This window comes from Schistosoma haematobium, chromosome 1 (assembly GCF_000699445.3).
Source record: "Schistosoma haematobium chromosome 1, whole genome shotgun sequence".
In the NCBI taxonomy this organism is placed as follows: domain Eukaryota; kingdom Metazoa; phylum Platyhelminthes; class Trematoda; order Strigeidida; family Schistosomatidae; genus Schistosoma; species Schistosoma haematobium.
Window position 1 is genome coordinate 71826038 of NC_067196.1, and position 24118 is coordinate 71850155.

The 24118-nt window shown below is 37.2% G+C and overlaps 1 protein-coding gene across 1 annotated transcript in view; it reads left to right on the top strand.

The window, feature by feature from the left end:
* Positions 1-7725: 7725 nt before the first annotated feature.
* CCDC19 (Cilia- and flagella-associated protein 45) overlaps positions 7726-24118 on the top strand; it is a gene marked incomplete at both ends in the record, with an annotated part of 33180 nt that continues 16787 nt past the window's right edge. Inside the window, 5 exons of the mRNA XM_012944573.1 lie at positions 7726-7754; positions 8399-8516; positions 22062-22226; positions 22262-22431; positions 22465-22609. Coding sequence (XP_012800027.1) covers positions 7726-7754; positions 8399-8516; positions 22062-22226; positions 22262-22431; positions 22465-22609 — 627 coding nt within the window. The remainder of the gene's footprint in view (positions 7755-8398; positions 8517-22061; positions 22227-22261; positions 22432-22464; positions 22610-24118) is intronic.

The following is a 24118-nucleotide window of genomic DNA, read 5'->3' on the forward strand; positions in this document are numbered from 1 at the left end:
TCACTAGGGTTTGTGGTAACTTGCACCAAATTCAACTTTTAATGACAATCCCAATGACTTTTAACAAATGATACGCGATAATGCCTGAGGCTTTTAGGTAGACGTTCATTTGGAGTATGCGTTACAAGTGCCCACAAGTGTTTTCTTGAATTTTAGGTTTGTCTTGGTGTTGTTCATAATTGTAATAATTAGGCAGTAACGTTGTATTACTCACCAAAACGCTACCTATTCAGTCAAACGGATTGTTAAAAGCTTTTCTATAGTTTTTGTAAGCAACGATGGATAGTGGCTAGCAGTGGAATCCAGGACGCGTGTTTAGTCCTATTTGGGATTCGTCAGCTGGATTGACCTGCATCTCAGAGTTGATGTTCGCTCTGGGACTCGAACCTAGTACCATCCGCTTCAAACGCCATCGCGTTATCCACTCAGCTATTGAGTCCTGATAGCCAATTGCTTATGTAAGGGGTGAATTTAAATTCACTTGGTATTGTTTTCCTTGTATCTTCCCATCGAGGTTTAAGACTGCAATTGATCAGTCTGTTATTGGCATATTAATTGCTGAAACAAACGGTCGAATAACAGTATGAACAGAGAGATTATTTCTTGAAAAATAACAACCATAATTTAGTTTTTGTGTCTAACTTTATTGCTTCCGAAGTCTCACTGCAGATGATGGTTGAAGCTCACCGCTTCTGGCAACCTAGTTTATTAACAAATATGTGATAAGAAACACCACTACACTGTTGACCTAATACTCAGAATGTTGACCAAATTGACGGATGATATAGAGTCTCATATAGGGATGATTGTGTTCTTACAGTCTGTAACCACAAAAGACCCAGATTGCCATTAAAACTTCTGACACTGTGAATTAACTGATTAATAGTTGACGCGGAGTCGTAAATGCGTGACTTCGACTTCACTCATATGCTCAGCACACACTTATATGAATTTCATACTTGATGAGGCCTGAAGACGTATAATTTGACAAACGTCTATGTTTCCTAAAACGCAAACTGATCATGAGGTCACGTTCAATGTCAAGTTCAGGACTGGAAACTTAGGATGGCTACTGCAGTCAATACATACCAACTATTGCAGTGAAAGTTTGGTAATTATTCACAAACTATGCGGTATATACTTTATTTAAGGAACTGCAATATATTTTTACACTGAATGTGTTTGGGTAAAATGCCCGTTTGAAATTCTAACCACTATAAATCAATATTTTATCGATGATGTTAAGGTTTATATTAATGAAGCATCAACTGCCGAGACGGTTATTTTACCTTAGATTTTCATGGACTAGTAAGAATAAAGTATACCGACAAAAATATTCGTGAAATAACTTTCATACCTTTTCTTATTTGGGTAATATATTGAGACAAAGAATATCAATTCAAAATACTTTTTATGTTATACGGTATGCCATCCAGTCGCGAAACAAATTCAGGTTACAACTTACTTACATACTTACGCCTGTTACTCCATCTGAAGGAGCATAGGCCGCTTAGTAGCATTCTTCATCCAACCCTGTATTGCGCAATCCTTTCCAGCTCCTTCCAGTTGTTTTTCATACTTTTCATATCTGATTCTGTGTTCTTTGGCCTTCCTCTTTTCCGTTTCCCTTCAGGATTTGAAGTTAGAACTTGCCTCGTGATGCACTTTGATGATTTGCGTAATGTGTGTCCTATCCATTTCCATCGTCTTTTCCCAATTTCCTCTTCAGATCGAATCTCGTTTGTCGCCTCCCACAAACGGCTGTTACTGATGGTATCCAACCAAGGGATGTTGAGTATCTTGCGTAGACAACTATTTAATAATACTTGTACCTTCTAGATGATGGTTGTTGTAGTTCTCCAAGTTTCAGATCCGTACAGTAGAACTGCCTTTACATCCGTATTGAAGATTCTGACTTTGATATTAGTTGAAAGTTGTTTTGAGTTCCACATGTTCTTCAACTGTAGGAATGCGGCTGTTGCTTTGCTAGTCCTTGCCTTTATGTCTGCATCTGAGCCTCCTTGTTCATCGATGATGCTTCCCAGGTATGTGAAGGATTCTACATCTTCCAGAGTTTCGCCATCAAGTGTGATTGGATTGCTGTTCTCCGTTTTAAATTTGAGGACCTTGGTTTTCCCTTTGTGTATGTTGAGGCCTACTGATGCAGAGACTGCTGCTACACTGGCTGCCTTTATCTGCATTTGTTCATGTGTATGTCATAGGAGGGCTTAGTGATCTTCGAAGTCCAAATTGTCCAACTGGTTCCTTTCAGATGTCGAGGTCTTCATAATCCAGTCGACCACCAGAAGAAAAAGGAAGGGAGAGAGTAGACAGCCTTGTCTGACTCCAGTCCTTACTTGAAATGCGTCTGTCAGCTGTCCCCCATGCATGACCTTGCACTGTAGTCCGTCGTATGGGTTACGGATAATATTGACAATCTTCTCAGGAACCCCGTAGTGTCGAAGTTTCCATAACGTTCGCCTATCTACACAGTCAAGTGCCCTTTTACAATCAATGAAGTTGATGTACAGTGTTGAGTTCCACTCGACTGATTGTTCGAAGATGATCCGTGGTGTCGCAATTTGGTCTGTGCACGACCAATCCTTACAGAATCCAGCTTGTTGATCTCGAAGTTAGGCGTCTACTGCATCTTTCATCCGGTTCAGCAACGCTCTGTTAAATACTTTCCCTGGTACTGACAGTAGAGTAATGCTTCTGTAGTTTTCACATTTTCTCAGATCTCCTTTCTTTGAAATCTTGATGACGTGTCCTTTTTTCCAGTCCATTGGCACTTGTACCTCCTCCGAAATCTTTTTGAGTAGAAGGTCAAGCGTGTTTTTAGTTACTCCGATGTCTGACTTCAATGCTTCAGCTGGTATGTTGTCGGGTCCTGCTGCTTTCCCTCTCTTGATTTATCTGATGGCCATCCTGATTTCTTGGATCGTTATAATAATGATAATAATAATAATTTATTCTCAAATAACAGTTTGTTACATGAGGCATGCCAGTTTACAGGCAAGATCAAATTGATACAAATGATACAATATCCACTGTAGTAAATAACGCAGCTGGGTTGATAATTTATAAGATATGAATGTAGATGGTTTTAATCAGTACTACAGTTGGCGCGCTTTACGAAAGTTGCGTTGCGAATGTGCAACTGATGGTCAATGATAGGTCCATTAAAGGTGGGAGCTTCTAAATGTCGCAATCTTATGTCCCTTTGGGATGTCTAAGGCTTTGAGGATGGTGCAGGATGAAATCTTTCGTTCCATATCACAAGGGAGCTGAAAGAGGGAGCAAGTAAAAGAAAGGACGAGAGGCAGAGTAGCCAATATTCATGAAGGAATGTTTAAGGTATGATTACTCAGTCCAATTTTCTTTTATTAAGGTATTTGTTAAGAAAGAGCATTTTAATAGGTTAAAGAAAATAAGTGTTAACAAGGTGTGAGTGTACATACAACTGACAAATGGAGGCGATTCGGAAAGGAGCTGAGAGTATGGGATTATGTGTGATTATAAAATAAAATATAGTGCTAGAAACAGTATTGTGATATACAATTGGCTATCTTCCTTTTATTATCGAAGCTATTAATGCCCCTTTCGTTTTTTTTTTGTATTATTTTTTTTCAGGTATTATAGGGTCTTGAGTAGGCTTCGTATATTAGCGAATTGTCTAGTTGATGGATTGACACCTATAGTAAGATCTATGTGTGCTGCTTCAATGTCCGGTGGATTCACTGGAGCCGCCCTATTCAGGAGTTCCTCAAAGTACTTTACCCATCTGTTCCGCTGTTGTTGAATTTCAGTCATTGGCCTACCTTCTTTGTCTTTGATCGATCTCTCTGGTTTACTACATCTCCCTGCTAGTTTCTTCGTTGTATCGTAAAGCTGTTTCATATTTCCTTCTGTTGCAGCTTTTTACTTCGTCGTTGCTAGTTCTTCCACGTATTTCTTCCTGTCGGTTCTAATGCTCTTCTTCACTTGCTTGTTTGCTTCTATGTATTCAGCTTGTGCTTGGACTTTCTCTGCTCGTGTTCGGCTGTTGTTAATTGATGTCTTCTTGTTCTTCCTTTCTTTGATCCTGTCCAGTGTTTCTATAGAGATCCACTCCTTATGATGGTATTTCTTTAGGCCCAGAACCTCGTGACACGTTGAAGTCAATAATTCTTTGATGCCTTTCCAGTTGTCCTGCATAGTAGTTTCTTCTTCTTTAAGTAGATCTTGTAAGGGTTGTAACCTGTTGTTGAGAGCTATCTTGAATTCATTGAGTTTGTCAGTATCTCGAAGGAGGGCTGTATTGAACCTTTGTATTGCTGTTTGTCCACTTGTCCAGTTCTTTTTTAGCTTCAGTTTTAAATTGGCTACAACTAGGTGGTGATCTGAAGCTACGTCAGCACCTCTCCTGGTTCTCACATCTTCCATTGTCCTTCGGAATTTTTGTTGATGCAAATATGATTTATCTGGTTCTCCGTAGTGTGGTCCGGTGAGATCCATGTGGCTTTGTTTATACGTTTGTGTGGGAATATTGTTCCCCTATGACCAATTTGTTGAATACACACAGATTCGCAAATCTTTCCTCATTTTCGTTTCTCTCTCCCAGTCCATGTCGTCCCATGATATCTCCATATCCGGTGTTGTCTATTCCGACTTTGGCATTTAGATCTCCCATTAGAATGGTGAGGTCGTTTCTTGGGCATTTCTCTATGATTGACTGCAGCCGCTCGTAGAATTGATCTTTAATGTCGTCGTTGCTATCACTGGTGGGTGCATAACATTGGATAATGATGCTTTGATGATTCTGGATCCGTCAGATTCCCATTCTACAAATGCATTTCGTGCTACTTTGGACAGCATAAGAGCGACTCCCTGAGTGTGTGGAGCATTTTCCTCTTTGTGACCGGAGTATAGCAGCATCTCCCGTATTTAGCCTTTGTTGTCCAGTTTGGGTCTAATGTGTTTCGCTGATCCCCAGTACTGCCAAGTTGTATCTCCTCATTTCCGTTGCTATTTTACTGATTTTACCGGTCTTTCACGTTGTCCGATCGTTCCATATACGTAAAAATTGTTTTTCTGGTTGTTAGAAGGGGCATCGGCCTCGTGGCTTCCGGTGAAACTCGGCTTTCACCATGGGACTTCATAACTCTTCTAAATGAAGACCTTCTAAATCCCAGGGCATAGTTTAAATGATTTGAAAAATTTTTCCTGGTTAGCGCTTTTTAGCGAGTCAGTTTAATACGGAATGGGGTCGCTAACCACATGCCCAACCCTCCTCCTTTGCCCAGGCTTGGGACCGGCAGTAACTCTAGAAGAGCTACAGGCAGAGTTAAGGTCACAACAACGTTGTTTAATTAACACACACTTAATGGTTCATTCGGAGGTTATAAATAGGACGATTTATACTGACAACATCCAGTTGAAATATTTTATTCAACACCTATTTTTAGAGATCCTGAACATCATTTTGTGGACGTTACTGCCAGGAATTTTTCCCTGAAAACTATCTTCATATATTCGACTGCGTTACTCAATATTGATGGTCGTCGTACTGAAGAAGATACAATTTCCATCTCATCATCTGATGACCCTCTAGTCGATGGATCACACATCACAAGACTTGCAGAACAAAGATGGTAGTGCTCAATTTTAGAAGTCCATAACCTACACTTATCACTTCGTCGAGTAGCTCAAAGCATTGACTCACTATCAGTACACTTCGATCCATATCCTTAAAACGTAACACAACCTCGTGGATTTTAATAAGTTCGGGACTTTCCGAAAGGTCTCTTCATAACAAACAAATTAAAAGCAACACAAAAATACTTCTAAAGTTCACTGTGATTTCTTTCACTTTACTGATGGATGTAGTGAGTGTACGTCATCTGCATTTGCCAGTTTCCTATTTAACTTAGACGTTTAAAATCGTTAATTTCACGTATAAATTCCACCAAAATAAAGAACACTTGATCGAAAAATCGCTATCAAAACGTAATGTATAGGTTTACAGAAGCCGTATTGACACTAGTTGATTTAATAGAACTACTATTTACCAAAATAGCACAAAAGTCTCACTTAGCTGCAGAACACAAAGCAACAAACAATAATGAAAGTAACCTATCAAAAGAATGTTTTCGAAATTACTCAGTGTTTACGAATGCACATAAACTAAAAGTCCAAACAGAACACAATATTTTGGGCTAATCCGTGATTCCAAATACAGAATCATCATCTTTTCATCCCGTCACGACCGCGTCAGCTATATTCAGGTAATTTTAACCAAGGGACGACTTGCTCTATGTCCATTTGGAGACAAACTCAGTTCCGTAGTCAAGCAGCTAACAGAATGGAATTTTTGTGGACACTGTAATTCCTCCCGTAATGTATCGTATGTGTGAAGTATTATGTGCGTAAGAATATACTGTAATTTTGAAAAGAGCAAGAACAAACATTCTAGCAGAATAGCATGAATTCATTTTTATTTCGTTGGTTCTCGTCAGCTGCTTACAACCTGTGATATTTAAAATCATAATTAATGGGTTTAAATTACTTACATAAAAGAGTTTGATTGGAAGTTATATTAAAGACATATTCATATAGTATAGCAAGGGTGTGAATAAATTTAAAAGACTGAATATTGTAAATATATACCTTATGTGATGAAAGAACATTGTGACAACAGTTCAAACGGTTAGAAACAAATAAACCTTGATAGGAATAAAATGAGTAGAGTTCAGTTGATAAAATAAGATAGTTGGAATAAAACTCAATGGTGTAATAAATGCAAGAAAGAGTTTAAGGAAAAAGAAAAAAATTGTTAAGATATAACGAGGGAATATTAATCACCAAGGCAAGGAAAGATTAATAACCATCTCCTTTTGAACACATAAATCAGGCTTTTGGCGCCTGATAGCAACTGCCTCAGCAAACTTCAGAAGACTGGAGTTCTGCTGCTTACTAATCACCTTGAATGATTGTAGGGTATCGACCTGATGTCCTGTGTCAAGATGTTTGGTGATTGCACTATTTAGAGTCTTTCTCTTGTTCTGAGGCCTTTTGGGGCATTTTCTTAAATTCACTAACATTTCTGGAGGACATATTAGCTCTTAAAAGGTGAGAACAGGACAGAAATGTCTTACAACCTACGATACTCCATGTTTCGTACTCTAGGTCAAAGACATTTTGCTATGTCCCAGCCATGTCATCCTGCACACAAGTCACTGAATGCCAACCAACTTACCAATTCTTGCCCAGGTCAAGTACAACCAACGCGCATCAGTTAATGCCACATAATAGACAGGCTTATGTTATAATGATTGCATTAGTCCTCAAACCTATTCCAACCAACAAATTTATTCTACCACGTCATGTTTGTTCTCTGTGGTAATCAAACCAACCTCACTGTCATAATACTTCTAGTGGGTGGGCCATGTCATATGTTGGCATTAGTGGTGATTTCGATGCAAGCCAGTTACCATCCAACTCAAGTAGACCACAACCATCGACATAGGCCACCTACATCATTGATCTGAAATACCAATTGATAACTGACTTCATCAGACACAAAACATACATTCCTACAAAAGCTAATGAATAACCAAAGAATGCCGGCTGTTTGTTGTGATTGACTGCATTCCGTCCTTTGTTGAACATTACACTTGAGGAGAGTTTTCAAACTACCCCATAAAGTAATTGGTTTGAAGTCTAAATTACTAATGAGAAACATAAATGTTAACGGTAACAATCTTACCCACTAGGTATAGATTATATAGGTGCTTATTGAGATGCTTTTCTCAGAACTGAAAATATGTTTTGTCGAGGTAGCCTCTGAGTGTTTTCAGCTTGATAGCTCTTGACGAACCCATTTCTGAGTCATGTAGTGGTAAGGAAATCTCTAAGGTAAATAGGACATTGCATTGGTTTGTTGTATACTGCTTATGTTGAGACATGTAAGTTGCGATATGAACGATGGTGATATCAGCGATGTCGAACGTTGCAGATTATATAGTCATTAAATAGAAGCATCCTGTAGAATGTCAAAATGAAATCCCTGAACTAGCTAACGCGGAAACATTCCCAAGACATAGATAACCAGTTCATATGTTCCACGTCACCTGACTTCAACATGAAATATGACAAACATTACGTCACATAATACACTCTCTACCCCCTCTTTTATTTTCAAAAGAATTTGGAGTCGCATATCTGGAAATCAGTATTATCTTATGCTGATGTTTATAGTGAATCCTTAGTGATAAGCTCAACTTACCCTGGGATTAAAAATACCGTATGATTTTATTCATACATACACACATTCATTCAAGCACATGCATAAATACATTTTTGTACATTCATTCTACAGCTGTTTCTCATATTTTTCGAATATATTATTATTATTTAGTAACTCCTTCATGATTAACATACTTCCAATTGACCCGACAATATTGAAGCATGGTCCTTTGCAGATTGAAGAATTTAAATGTCACACGCTCATGCTTACATGTCATAATAAATGTGAAGTGAGATATTATGAAGATTCACATGTTGTGACTAAATAAAAAGTGGTTTGGCAAATATTTATCAATTCAGATGCACGAAAATACATGTTTTCTGTTACAAATAAACACGATTGATGTGGCACAGCGCAAAGAACATGGGAAATCAATAGCGCACCATACACAAGCGGTAAACCTCTAAGTTTTCAACTACTATTCAAAAATCAAGTCGAAAGGTGAGTTAGATCTGACTTAATCTTCAAGAATGTGGTCATGTTTAAGAACATTGAAATGAACAGGACTTGAGATAAACTATTCTATGACGTAAAGAAATATTTTCCATTTAAAGTTTCAACAGACTAAAATGCTTCAGCTAGCAGACATATTCAAATTACTGGATCACATATTTTCTAATATTCAAAGCCCTGCTTATAGGGGAATCAGATTATGCGTCATGTTGGTGTCTCAACCAATAGTTCAACCCCCGGTTCGCAAATACAATCGTATAAACCGATGATTTAGGCAGATTATTTGATATTAGTCACATGCATAGTTAGCAGTCTGGAAACTAGGGAAAATTCCGTGGTAACCCCGATTTCACGCCAGCAATTGCTAATGGGAGCTACATTGTCGATGAACTACAGTGTTAACAATGGACAGCATTACTATTAATCATTCTCCATTGCAAATGTGAGCATTTATCTTGTCAAATCGTGAAGCTCGGTTACTACACATCGATCCTCGGTAGACCTTGTTTACAGCATACAGTGATTAGAATGTAGAAACAGACTACAATTTAGGTTGTCTGAAGACCTTCGTCAATTACGAAAAGTTTAGTGAGTAGCGTTGCAATGATCTTCATAATCGTATTGAATACTGAACATTGTTACTCTCCAACGTTTTTCGACTTATCATGTCGTGGCAACACGTAGAGAAATAGCCTTCTATGGGAGTACTCAACATCTCAAGTCTCAACAAGTTTTAGAGACCAAATATGAGCTAAAAACTGGAGAAAGTAGAATTAACATTTATTTGGAGTAGGCTGTGGACAAAACGTGTGGACTGTTTGGTAACAGCGAATTATTTATACACAATTAACACCTTATATATGAGACGTATAAGTAAGCGTTCAATATAAGCCAGCTTATGGTGGTAAGTGATGAGTATCACGGCGTAACCACATGTGATCTGGTGCGGATTCGGGACCGATCGCCTTCGTCTAGATGTGCCTAGTTAAAATAATGGGGTCAGCGTCAGTATTGAAAACTTACACAACTATTTATTTCGGAGATTTATTTATCGCTACAGACTTTTAATAATGTGTTTAAAAGTCGATTGTTTTCAAGTATCGTACTATCACAATCTATAGTTTTTCAGAATGAGTTAATAGACTAATAATAACTATTATTAAGGTTATGAATTACTTTAATCTCATCTTTTGTACACACCTATTGCTTCGACGAGTCAATATGATTTTGTTTCCCTTGATATGGTCATTTAGTAGACGCTCGTTCATATTCTCTACAGTCATTCGAAACTTCATAAAATGTATAGAAACCAAACCAAATACACTACTGTTCATTACAATATGTGAACATTTGGTCGAAAAAATAGTAAATACAGACATCATTAAAGCTTTTGTTTTTCCGTTTCAAATGTTTGAATTACTATAACGACATAGAACTGACGATGGTATGAAATTGTGATCTCCGTAGTTTATTGTTATTTAAATTTTAGCCAGCAAGCAGCTTTGTAAGTGCGGGAACACGTAGCCAAAGCTTTCACTCTTCCAATTCCTCACATTCTAAAAGGTCCAAAACACTATCGTATCGTACAATAAGTAGACATTCCAATGTTGATGAAAATTTATTTGGATTGCCTTTGCATTTAAAAGAACGACAGGTAGTCAAATTCAAAATAAGTTTTATTTTCCATAGTGCCATCTGACGGATCAGGATGATAGTTTTGAGAAAGACCCCGACATCATTATTACAAGGCAAAAACTATTTATACCAGGTTTATTACGGGAAGAGTATGAACTACAAAAAGAAAATCAGAAGAGAAGAAAAATAAGGCATCTCACATCTGATTTGGTTCGTAATCTTATGTAAGAAATTTCGCCGTTTATCTTGCTTCACAGAATACCCTCAAATTGCATTGACAAGAAAAGGATAGTCATACCACCAGAAAAATATAAAGAACTTTTACAAAAGCTAAGTTGTTGACTAATGAAGAAGAACAATTTGCTAATGAGCAAGAGAAATCTGAACAAAAATCAACTCTGGTAAGAATCGTATTTGTAAATAAGCATTGAAAATCGGTGTATTAAGCTTGAAGTCAACTGATGCTAAATTGAAAAACTGAAAAAAACCTTACTTTAGACTTCCTAAGGTATTTATAAATAAATCGAGAAACAGATTATTGTTTGCTTTCTGCATAATTGACAAATAAATATTTTCAGTGTTAACTGAGTATGCAAAAGTCACTTCGCAAAAAAATTCATTTTGCCTCTAAAAGTGATGAAGAGTTCTAAAACATTCAGGGTTCAACAATGATTTTGTCCGCAACACCTTCATAATCCAAGGATATCAGTCCACTTAAATCAAAAGTCAACAACGAATAGGTTCAATGTATATTTAGAAAGGTTGTCGATGTGTGTGAGTAGTGTCTGAACTTAACTAGCTAGCCGTTTCAAGGGATGAGTAGCACGGTGCGCTCACCCGTGATCTGGCACGGATGCGTAATCTAGCAGCTTCAGTCAGGTGTTTCTTGTAAAACCAATGATGTCAACATCCGTTTTGAAGACTTACAGAACTTTGTTTGTGGGATACATTTATTGCTACAGTTTTCTGCGTATATTTGTATATATGAAGTATATCCCTGAACAAAACTAATAATTTGATATGGGTTTGCTCATTGTAACATCTTAAAGCTAGTTTAATAGTAAAAAAGCTTTACAAATATATTAAAAGCAGTATCTGCTTCATATCACAATAAATACGAACTACTTAAGCTTAAAATACAGACATTTGAGTAAAAATAATGTTTTAGTTATGTTTGTTTTACTTTTGCAATGGTCTTCTTTCGGAAATTCGCAAACTGTTTCGTTAGTGAAATACAATATGTCTACATATCATCTTGAAAATCTGAGTTTACGGCTTAAAAATATGGTCCAACGTAAGCTGTCATGGATAATTTACAAGTTTCAACCCTTCGATGATAATCCAGAAATACCTAACTGCTTCGAGTTTGCTTTGCTTTGCTTCATGGTTACGGACGATATCTCATTGATCATCTGAAAAGGTGCCAATCTGTTCAATAAAAGCAAGAATATAAGCATTCACTAGGGTTTGTGGTAACTTGCACCAAATTCAACTTTTAATGACAATCCCAATGACTTTTAACAAATGATACGCGATAATGCCTGAGGCTTTTAGGTAGACGTTCATTTGGAGTATGCGTTACAAGTGCCCACAAGTGTTTTCTTGAATTTTAGGTTTGTCTTGGTGTTGTTCATAATTGTAATAATTAGGCAGTAACGTTGTATTACTCACCAAAACGCTACCTATTCAGTCAAACGGATTGTTAAAAGCTTTTCTGTAGTTTTTGTAGGCAACGATGGATAGTGGCTAGCAGTGGAATCCAGGACGCGTGTTTAGTCCTATTTGGGATTCGTCAGCTGGATTGACCTGCATCTCAGAGTTGGTGTTCGCTCTGGGACTCGAACCTAGTACCATCCGCTTCAAACGCCATCGCGTTATCCACTCAGCTATTGAGTCCTGATAGCCAATTGCTTATGTAAGGGGTGAATTTAAATTCACTTGGTATTGTTTTCCTTGTATCTTCCCATCGAGGTTTAAGACTGCAATTGATCAGTCTGTTATTGGCATATTAATTGCTGAAACAAACGGTCGAATAACAGTATGAACAGAGAGATTATTTCTTGAAAAATAACAACCATAATTTAGTTTTTGTGTCTAACTTTATTGCTTCCGAAGTCTCACTGCAGATGATGGTTGAAGCTCACCGCTTCTGGCAACCTAGTTTATTAACAAATATGTGATAAGAAACACCACTACACTGTTGACCTAATACTCAGAATGTTGACCAAATTGACGGATGATATAGAGTCTCATATAGGGATGATTGTGTTCTTACAGTCTGTAACCACAAAAGACCCAGATTGCCATTAAAACTTCTGACACTGTGAATTAACTGATTAATAGTTGACGCGGAGTCGTAAATGCGTGACTTCGACTTCACTCATATGCTCAGCACACACTTATATGAATTTCATACTTGATGAGGCCTGAAGACGTATAATTTGACAAACGTCTATGTTTCCTAAAACGCAAACTGATCATGAGGTCACGTTCAATGTCAAGTTCAGGACTGGAAACTTAGGATGGCTACTGCAGTCAATACATACCAACTATTGCAGTGAAAGTTTGGTAATTATTCACAAACTATGCGGTATATACTTTATTTAAGGAACTGCAATATATTTTTACACTGAATGTGTTTGGGTAAAATGCCCGTTTGAAATTCTAACCACTATAAATCAATATTTTATCGATGATGTTAAGGTTTATATTAATGAAGCATCAACTGCCGAGACGGTTATTTTACCTTAGATTTTCATGGACTAGTAAGAATAAAGTATACCGACAAAAATATTCGTGAAATAACTTTCATACCTTTTCTTATTTGGGTAATATATTGAGACAAAGAATATCAATTCAAAATACTTTTTATGTTATACGGTATGCCATCCAGTCGCGAAACAAATTCAGGTTACAACTTACTTACATACTTACGCCTGTTACTCCATCTGAAGGAGCATAGGCCGCTTAGTAGCATTCTTCATCCAACCCTGTATTGCGCAATCCTTTCCAGCTCCTTCCAGTTGTTTTTCATACTTTTCATATCTGATTCTGTGTTCTTTGGCCTTCCTCTTTTCCGTTTCCCTTCAGGATTTGAAGTTAGAACTTGCCTCGTGATGCACTTTGATGATTTGCGTAATGTGTGTCCTATCCATTTCCATCGTCTTTTCCCAATTTCCTCTTCAGATCGAATCTCGTTTGTCGCCTCCCACAAACGGCTGTTACTGATGGTATCCAACCAAGGGATGTTGAGTATCTTGCGTAGACAACTATTTAATAATACTTGTACCTTCTAGATGATGGTTGTTGTAGTTCTCCAAGTTTCAGATCCGTACAGTAGAACTGCCTTTACATCCGTATTGAAGATTCTGACTTTGATATTAGTTGAAAGTTGTTTTGAGTTCCACATGTTCTTCAACTGTAGGAATGCGGCTGTTGCTTTGCTAGTCCTTGCCTTTATGTCTGCATCTGAGCCTCCTTGTTCATCGATGATGCTTCCCAGGTATGTGAAGGATTCTACATCTTCCAGAGTTTCGCCATCAAGTGTGATTGGATTGCTGTTCTCCGTTTTAAATTTGAGGACCTTGGTTTTCCCTTTGTGTATGTTGAGGCCTACTGATGCAGAGACTGCTGCTACACTGGCTGCCTTTATCTGCATTTGTTCATGTGTATGTCATAGGAGGGCTTAGTGATCTTCGAAGTCCAAATTGTCCAACTGGTTCCTTTCAGATGTCGAGGTCTTCATAATCCAGTCGACCACCAGAAGAAAAAGGAAGGGAGAGAGTAGACAGCCTTGTCTGACTCCAGTCCTTACTTGAAATGCGTCTGTCAGCTGTCCCCCATGCATGACCTTGCACTGTAGTCCGTCGTATGGGTTACGGATAATATTGACAATCTTCTCAGGAACCCCGTAGTGTCGAAGTTTCCATAACGTTCGCCTATCTACACAGTCAAGTGCCCTTTTACAATCAATGAAGTTGATGTACAGTGTTGAGTTCCACTCGACTGATTGTTCGAAGATGATCCGTGGTGTCGCAATTTGGTCTGTGCACGACCAATCCTTACAGAATCCAGCTTGTTGATCTCGAAGTTAGGCGTCTACTGCATCTTTCATCCGGTTCAGCAACGCTCTGTTAAATACTTTCCCTGGTACTGACAGTAGAGTAATGCTTCTGTAGTTTTCACATTTTCTCAGATCTCCTTTCTTTGAAATCTTGATGACGTGTCCTTTTTTCCAGTCCATTGGCACTTGTACCCCCTCCGAAATCTTTTTGAGTAGAAGGTCAAGCGTGTTTTTAGTTACTCCGATGTCTGACTTCAATGCTTCAGCTGGTATGTTGTCGGGTCCTGCTGCTTTCCCTCTCTTGATTTATCTGATGGCCATCCTGATTTCTTGGATCGTTATAATAATGATAATAATAATAATTTATTCTCAAATAACAGTTTGTTACATGAGGCATGCCAGTTTACAGGCAAGATCAAATTGATACAAATGATACAATATCCACTGTAGTAAATAACGCAGCTGGGTTGATAATTTATAAGATATGAATGTAGATGGTTTTAATCAGTACTACAGTTGGCGCGCTTTACGAAAGTTGCGTTGCGAATGTGCAACTGATGGTCAATGATAGGTCCATTAAAGGTGGGAGCTTCTAAATGTCGCAATCTTATGTCCCTTTGGGATGTCTAAGGCTTTGAGGATGGTGCAGGATGAAATCTTTCGTTCCATATCACAAGGGAGCTGAAAGAGGGAGCAAGTAAAAGAAAGGACGAGAGGCAGAGTAGCCAATATTCATGAAGGAATGTTTAAGGTATGATTACTCAGTCCAATTTTCTTTTATTAAGGTATTTGTTAAGAAAGAGCATTTTAATAGGTTAAAGAAAATAAGTGTTAACAAGGTGTGAGTGTACATACAACTGACAAATGGAGGCGATTCGGAAAGGAGCTGAGAGTATGGGATTATGTGTGATTATAAAATAAAATATAGTGCTAGAAACAGTATTGTGATATACAATTGGCTATCTTCCTTTTATTATCGAAGCTATTAATGCCCCTTTCGTTTTTTTGTATTATTTTTTTTCAGGTATTATAGGGTCTTGAGTAGGCTTCGTATATTAGCGAATTGTCTAGTTGATGGATTGACACCTATAGTAAGATCTATGTGTGCTGCTTCAATGTCCGGTGGATTCACTGGAGCCGCCCTATTCAGGAGTTCCTCAAAGTACTTTACCCATCTGTTCCGCTGTTGTTGAATTTCAGTCATTGGCCTACCTTCTTTGTCTTTGATCGATCTCTCTGGTTTACTACATCTCCCTGCTAGTTTCTTCGTTGTATCGTAAAGCTGTTTCATATTTCCTTCTGTTGCAGCTTTTTACTTCGTCGTTGCTAGTTCTTCCACGTATTTCTTCCTGTCGGTTCTAATGCTCTTCTTCACTTGCTTGTTTGCTTCTATGTATTCAGCTTGTGCTTGGACTTTCTCTGCTCGTGTTCGGCTGTTGTTAATTGATGTCTTCTTGTTCTTCCTTTCTTTGATCCTGTCCAGTGTTTCTATAGAGATCCACTCCTTATGATGGTATTTCTTTAGGCCCAGAACCTCGTGACACGTTGAAGTCAATAATTCTTTGATGCCTTTCCAGTTGTCCTGCATAGTAGTTTCTTCTTCTTTAAGTAGATCTTGTAAGGGTTGTAACCTGTTGTTGAGAGCTATCTTGAATTCATTGAGTTTGTCAGTATCTCGAAGGAGGGCTGTATTGAACCTTTGTATTGCTGTTTGTCCACTTGTCCAGTTCTTTTTTAGCTTCAGTTTTAAATTGGCTACAACTAGGTGGTGATCTGAAGCTACGTCAGCACCTCTCCTGGTTCTCACATCTTCCATTGTCCTTCGGAATTTTTGTTGATGCAAATATGATTTATCTGGTTCTCCGTAGTGTGGTCCGGTGAGATCCATGTGGCTTTGTTTATACGTTTGTGTGGGAATATTGTTCCCCTATGACCAATTTGTTGAATACACACAGATTCGCAAATCTTTCCTCATTTTCGTTTCTCTCTCCCAGTCCATGTCGTCCCATGATATCTCCATATCCGGTGTTGTCTATTCCGACTTTGGCATTTAGATCTCCCATTAGAATGGTGAGGTCGTTTCTTGGGCATTTCTCTATGATTGACTGCAGCCGCTCGTAGAATTGATCTTTAATGTCGTCGTTGCTATCACTGGTGGGTGCATAACATTGGATAATGATGCTTTGATGATTCTGGATCCGTCAGATTCCCATTCTACAAATGCATTTCGTGCTACTTTGGACAGCATAAGAGCGACTCCCTGAGTGTGTGGAGCATTTTCCTCTTTGTGACCGGAGTATAGCAGCATCTCCCGTATTTAGCCTTTGTTGTCCAGTTTGGGTCTAATGTGTTTCGCTGATCCCCAGTACTGCCAAGTTGTATCTCCTCATTTCCGTTGCTATTTTACTGATTTTACCGGTCTTTCACGTTGTCCGATCGTTCCATATACGTAAAAAATTGTTTTTCTGGTTGTTAGAAGGGGCATCGGCCTCGTGGCTTCCGGTGAAACTCGGCTTTCACCATGGGACTTCATAACTCTTCTAAATGAAGACCTTCTAAATCCCAGGGCATAGTTTAAATGATTTGAAAAATTTTTCCTGGTTAGCGCTTTTTAGCGAGTCAGTTTAATACGGAATGGGGTCGCTAACCACATGCCCAACCCTCCTCCTTTGCCCAGGCTTGGGACCGGCAGTAACTCTAGAAGAGCTACAGGCAGAGTTAAGGTCACAACAACGTTGTTTAATTAACACACACTTAATGGTTCATTCGGAGGTTATAAATAGGACGATTTATACTGACAACATCCAGTTGAAATATTTTATTCAACACCTATTTTTAGAGATCCTGAACATCATTTTGTGGACGTTACTGCCAGGAATTTTTCCCTGAAAACTATCTTCATATATTCGACTGCGTTACTCAATATTGATGGTCGTCGTACTGAAGAAGATACAATTTCCATCTCATCATCTGATGACCCTCTAGTCGATGGATCACACATCACAAGACTTGCAGAACAAAGATGGTAGTGCTCAATTTTAGAAGTCCATAACCTACACTTATCACTTCGTCGAGTAGCTCAAAGCATTGACTCACTATCAGTACACTTCGATCCATATCCTTAAAACGTAACACAACCTCGTGGATTTTAATAAGTTCGGGACTTTCCGAAAGGTCTCTTCATAACAAACAAATTAAAAGCAACACAAAAATACTTCTAAAGTTCACTGTGATTTCTTTCACTTTACTGATGGATGTAGTGAGTGTACGTCATCTGCATTTGCCAGTTTCCTATTTAACTTAGACGTTTAAAATCGTTAATTTCACGTATAAATTCCACCAAAATAAAGAACACTTGATCGAAAAATCGCTATCAAAACGTAATGTATAGGTTTACAGAAGCCGTATTGACACTAGTTGATTTAATAGAACTACTATTTACCAAAATAGCACAAAAGTCTCACTTAGCTGCAGAACACAAAGCAACAAACAATAATGAAAGTAACCTATCAAAAAGAATGTTTTCGAAATTACTCAGTGTTTACGAATGCACATAAACTAAAAGTCCAAACAGAACACAATATTTTGGGCTAATCCGTGATTCCAAATATAGAATCATCATCTTTTCATCCCGTCACGACCGCGTCAGCTATATTCAGGTAATTTTAACCAAGGGACGACTTGCTCTATGTCCATTTGGAGACAAACTCAGTTCCGTAGTCAAGCAGCTAACAGAATGGAATTTTTGTGGACACTGTAATTCCTCCCGTAATGTATCGTATGTGTGAAGTATTATGTGCGTAAGAATATACTGTAATTTTGAAAAGAGCAAGAACAAACATTCTAGCAGAATAGCATGAATTCATTTTTATTTCGTTGGTTCTCGTCAGCTGCTTACAACCTGTGATATTTAAAATCATAATTAATGGGTTTAAATTACTTACATAAAAGAGTTTGATTGGAAGTTATATTAAAGACATATTCATATAGTATAGCAAGGGTGTGAATAAATTTAAAAGACTGAATATTGTAAATATATACCTTATGTGATGAAAGAACATTGTGACAACAGTTCAAACGGTTAGAAACAAATAAACCTTGATAGGAATAAAATGAGTAGAGTTCAGTTGATAAAATAAGATAGTTGGAATAAAACTCAATGGTGTAATAAATGCAAGAAAGAGTTTAAGGAAAAAGAAAAAAATTGTTAAGATATAACGAGGGAATATTAATCACCAAGGCAAGGAAAGATTAATAACCATCTCCTTTTGAACACATAAATCAGGCTTTTGGCGCCTGATAGCAACTGCCTCAGCAAACTTCAGAAGACTGGAGTTCTGCTGCTTACTAATCACCTTGAATGATTGTAGGGTATCGACCTGATGTCCTGTGTCAAGATGTTTGGTGATTGCACTATTTAGAGTCTTTCTCTTGTTCTGAGGCCTTTTGGGGCATTTTCTTAAATTCACTAACATTTCTGGAGGACATATTAGCTCTTAAAAGGTGAGAACAGGACAGAAATGTCTTACAACCTACGATACTCCATGTTTCGTACTCTAGGTCAAAGACATTTTGCTATGTCCCAGCCATGTCATCCTGCACACAAGTCACTGAATGCCAACCAACTTACCAATTCTTGCCCAGGTCAAGTACAACCAACGCGCATCAGTTAATGCCACATAATAGACAGGCTTATGTTATAATGATTGCATTAGTCCTCAAACCTATTCCAACCAACAAATTTATTCTACCACGTCATGTTTGTTCTCTGTGGTAATCAAACCAACCTCACTGTCATAATACTTCTAGTGGGTGGGCCATGTCATATGTTGGCATTAGTGGTGATTTCGATGCAAGCCAGTTACCATCCAACTCAAGTAGACCACAACCATCGACATAGGCCACCTACATCATTGATCTGAAATACCAATTGATAACTGACTTCATCAGACACAAAACATACATTCCTACAAAAGCTAATGAATAACCAAAGAATGCCGGCTGTTTGTTGTGATTGACTGCATTCCGTCCTTTGTTGAACATTACACTTGAGGAGAGTTTTCAAACTACCCCATAAAGTAATTGGTTTGAAGTCTAAATTACTAATGAGAAACATAAATGTTAACGGTAACAATCTTACCCACTAGGTATAGATTATATAGGTGCTTATTGAGATGCTTTTCTCAGAACTGAAAATATGTTTTGTCGAGGTAGCCTCTGAGTGTTTTCAGCTTGATAGCTCTTGACGAACCCATTTCTGAGTCATGTAGTGGTAAGGAAATCTCTAAGGTAAATAGGACATTGCATTGGTTTGTTGTATACTGCTTATGTTGAGACATGTAAGTTGCGATATGAACGATGGTGATATCAGCGATGTCGAACGTTGCAGATTATATAGTCATTAAATAGAAGCATCCTGTAGAATGTCAAAATGAAATCCCTGAACTAGCTAACGCGGAAACATTCCCAAGACATAGATAACCAGTTCATATGTTCCACGTCACCTGACTTCAACATGAAATATGACAAACATTACGTCACATAATACACTCTCTACCCCCTCTTTTATTTTCAAAAGAATTTGGAGTCGCATATCTGGAAATCAGTATTATCTTATGCTGATGTTTATAGTGAATCCTTAGTGATAAGCTCAACTTACCCTGGGATTAAAAAATACCGTATGATTTTATTCATACATACACACATTCATTCAAGCACATGCATAAATACATTTTTGTACATTCATTCTACAGCTGTTTCTCATATTTTTCGAATATATTATTATTATTTAGTAACTCCTTCATGATTAACATACTTCCAATTGACCCGACAATATTGAAGCATGGTCCTTTGCAGATTGAAGAATTTAAATGTCACACGCTCATGCTTACATGTCATAATAAATGTGAAGTGAGATATTATGAAAATTCACATGTTGTGACTAAATAAAAAGTGGTTTGGCAAATATTTATCAATTCAGATGCACGAAAATACATGTTTTCTGTTACAAATAAACACGATTGATGTGGCACAGCGCAAAGAACATGGGAAATCAATAGCGCACCATACACAAGCGGTAAACCTCTAAGTTTTCAACTACTATTCAAAAATCAAGTCGAAAGGTGAGTTAGATCTGACTTAATCTTCAAGAATGTGGTCATGTTTAAGAACATTGAAATGAACAGGACTTGAGATAAACTATTCTATGACGTAAAGAAATATTTTCCATTTAAAGTTTCAACAGACTAAAATGCTTCAGCTAGCAGACATATTCAAATTACTGGATCACATATTTTCTAATATTCAAAGCCCTGCTTATAGGGGAATCAGATTATGCGTCATGTTGGTGTCTCAACCAATAGTTCAACCCCGGTTCGCAAATACAATCGTATAAACCGATGATTTAGGCAGATTATTTGATATTAGTCACATGCATAGTTAGCAGTCTGGAAACTAGGGAAAATTCCGTGGTAACCCCGATTTCACGCCAGCAATTGCTAATGGGAGCTACATTGTCGATGAACTACAGTGTTAACAATGGACAGCATTACTATTAATCATTCTCCATTGCAAATGTGAGCATTTATCTTGTCAAATCGTGAAGCTCGGTTACTACACATCGATCCTCGGTAGACCTTGTTTACAGCATACAGTGATTAGAATGTAGAAACAGACTACAATTTAGGTTGTCTGAAGACCTTCGTCAATTACGAAAAGTTTAGTGAGTAGCGTTGCAATGATCTTCATAATCGTATTGAATACTGAACATTGTTACTCTCCAACGTTTTTCGACTTATCATGTCGTGGCAACACGTAGAGAAATAGCCTTCTATGGGAGTACTCAACATCTCAAGTCTCAACAAGTTTTAGAGACCAAATATGAGCTAAAAAACTGGAGAAAGTAGAATTAACATTTATTTGGAGTAGGCTGTGGACAAAACGTGTGGACTGTTTGGTAACAGCGAATTATTTATACACAATTAACACCTTATATATGAGACGTATAAGTAAGCGTTCAATATAAGCCAGCTTATGGTGGTAAGTGATGAGTATCACGGCGTAACCACATGTGATCTGGTGCGGATTCGGGACCGATCGCCTTCGTCTAGATGTGCCTAGTTAAAATAATGGGGTCAGCGTCAGTATTGAAAACTTACACAACTATTTATTTCGGAGATTTATTTATCGCTACAGACTTTTAATAATGTGTTTAAAAGTCGATTGTTTTCAAGTATCGTACTATCACAATCTATAGTTTTTCAGAATGAGTTAATAGACTAATAATAACTATTATTAAGGTTATGAATTACTTTAATCTCATCTTTTGTACACACCTATTGCTTCGACGAGTCAATATGATTTTGTTTCCCTTGATATGGTCATTTAGTAGACGCTCGTTCATATTCTCTACAGTCATTCGAAACTTCATAAAATGTATAGAAACCAAACCAAATACACTACTGTTCATTACAATATGTGAACATTTGGTCGAAAAAATAGTAAATACAGACATCATTAAAGCTTTTGTTTTTCCGTTTCAAATGTTTGAATTACTATAACGACATAGAACTGACGATGGTATGAAATTGTGATCTCCGTAGTTTATTGTTATTTAAATTTTAGCCAGCAAGCAGCTTTGTAAGTGCGGGAACACGTAGCCAAAGCTTTCACTCTTCCAATTCCTCACATTCTAAAAGGTCCAAAACACTATCGTATCGTACAATAAGTAGACATTCCAATGTTGATGAAAATTTATTTGGATTGCCTTTGCATTTAAAAGAACGACAGGTAGTCAAATTCAAAATAAGTTTTATTTTCCATAGTGCCATCTGACGGATCAGGATGATAGTTTTGCGAAAGACCCCGACATCATTATTACAAGGCAAAAACTATTTAAACCAGGTTTATTACGGGAAGAGTATGAACTACAAAAAGAAAATCAGAAGAGAAGAAAAATAAGGCATCTCACATCTGATTTGGTTCGTAATCTTATGTAAGAAATTTCGCCGTTTATCTTGCTTCACAGAATACCCTCAAATTGCATTGACAAGAAAAGGATAGTCATACCACCAGAAAAATATAAAGAACTTTTACAAAAAGCTAAGTTGTTGACTAATGAAGAAGAACAATTTGCTAATGAGCAAGAGAAATCTGAACAAAAATCAACTCTGGTAAGAATCGTATTTGTAAATAAGCATTGAAAATCGGTGTATTAAGCTTGAAGTCAACTGATGCTAAATTGAAAAACTGAAAAAAACCTTACTTTAGACTTCCTAAGGTATTTATAAATAAATCGAGAAACAGATTATTGTTTGCTTTCTGCATAATTGACAAATAAATATTTTCAGTGTTAACTGAGTATGCAAAAGTCACTTCGCAAAAAAATTCATTTTGCCTCTAAAAGTGATGAAGAGTTCTAAAACATTCAGGGTTCAACAATGATTTTGTCCGCAACACCTTCATAATCCAAGGATATCAGTCCACTTAAATCAAAAGTCAACAACGAATAGGTTCAATGTATATTTAGAAAGGTTGTCGATGTGTGTGAGTAGTGTCTGAACTTAACTAGCTAGCCGTTTCAAGGGATGAGTAGCACGGTGCGCTCACCCGTGATCTGGTACGGATGCGTAATCTAGCAGCTTCAGTCAGGTGTTTCTTGTAAAACCAATGATGTCAACATCCGTTTTGAAGACTTACAGAACTTTGTTTGGGGGATACATTTATTGCTACAGTTTTCTGCGTATATTTGTATATATGAAGTATATCCCTGAACAAAACTAATAATTTGATATGGGTTTGCTCATTGTAACATCTTAAAGCTAGTTTAATAGTAAAAAAGCTTTACAAATATATTAAAAGCAGTATCTGCTTCATATCACAATAAATACGAACTACTTAAGCTTAAAATACAGACATTTGAGTAAAAATAATGTTTTAGTTATGTTTGTTTTACTTTTGCAATGGTCTTCTTTCGGAAATTCGCAAACTGTTTCGTTAGTGAAATACAATATGTCTACATATCATCTTGAAAATCTGAGTTTACGGCTTAAAAATATGGTCCAACGTAAGCTGTCATGGATAATTTACAAGTTTCAACCCTTCGATGATAATCCAGAAATACCTAACTGCTTACAGAATTATTGGCTTTTGATTACCTAATTTCTGTAGACTGTCTGATAGTTATCAACTATGTACTATCGAAAGTATTTTATGTGAGGTCACGTAATTTTTTAAATAATTTTTAACTGTCACATGACCACTGAAAACCAACATAATTGTATGTACCCATTATTCGAATATAAGCTTCAAAACCTTTGACAGTGAATTAATAACGTTAAGGATAAAAACATTGATATAATCATGATAAACTTTCTTTCACACGATTATGCTTGTATGCTAATGTGATATTCGATTATGCAACCTTATAAAGTGATCTTTTTCTGTCTTAAAACATGGTGATTAGATTCGTGCAACGCACTTCGATGATCAGAATACTTTTCAAAATCAAAAAACCTAGGAGCACAAAGGTATAGTCCTTATAGATTCAAAGTAAATATAACATTTTTGATTTACGTCCAGTAACTGTACTAGAAATACCAAAAGAAAGTTTATGTTTTGGACTTCAGGTGTTGTAAGCTTTTTATCCAACCTTTAATACACAAAATAATTTTGGTGTTCAG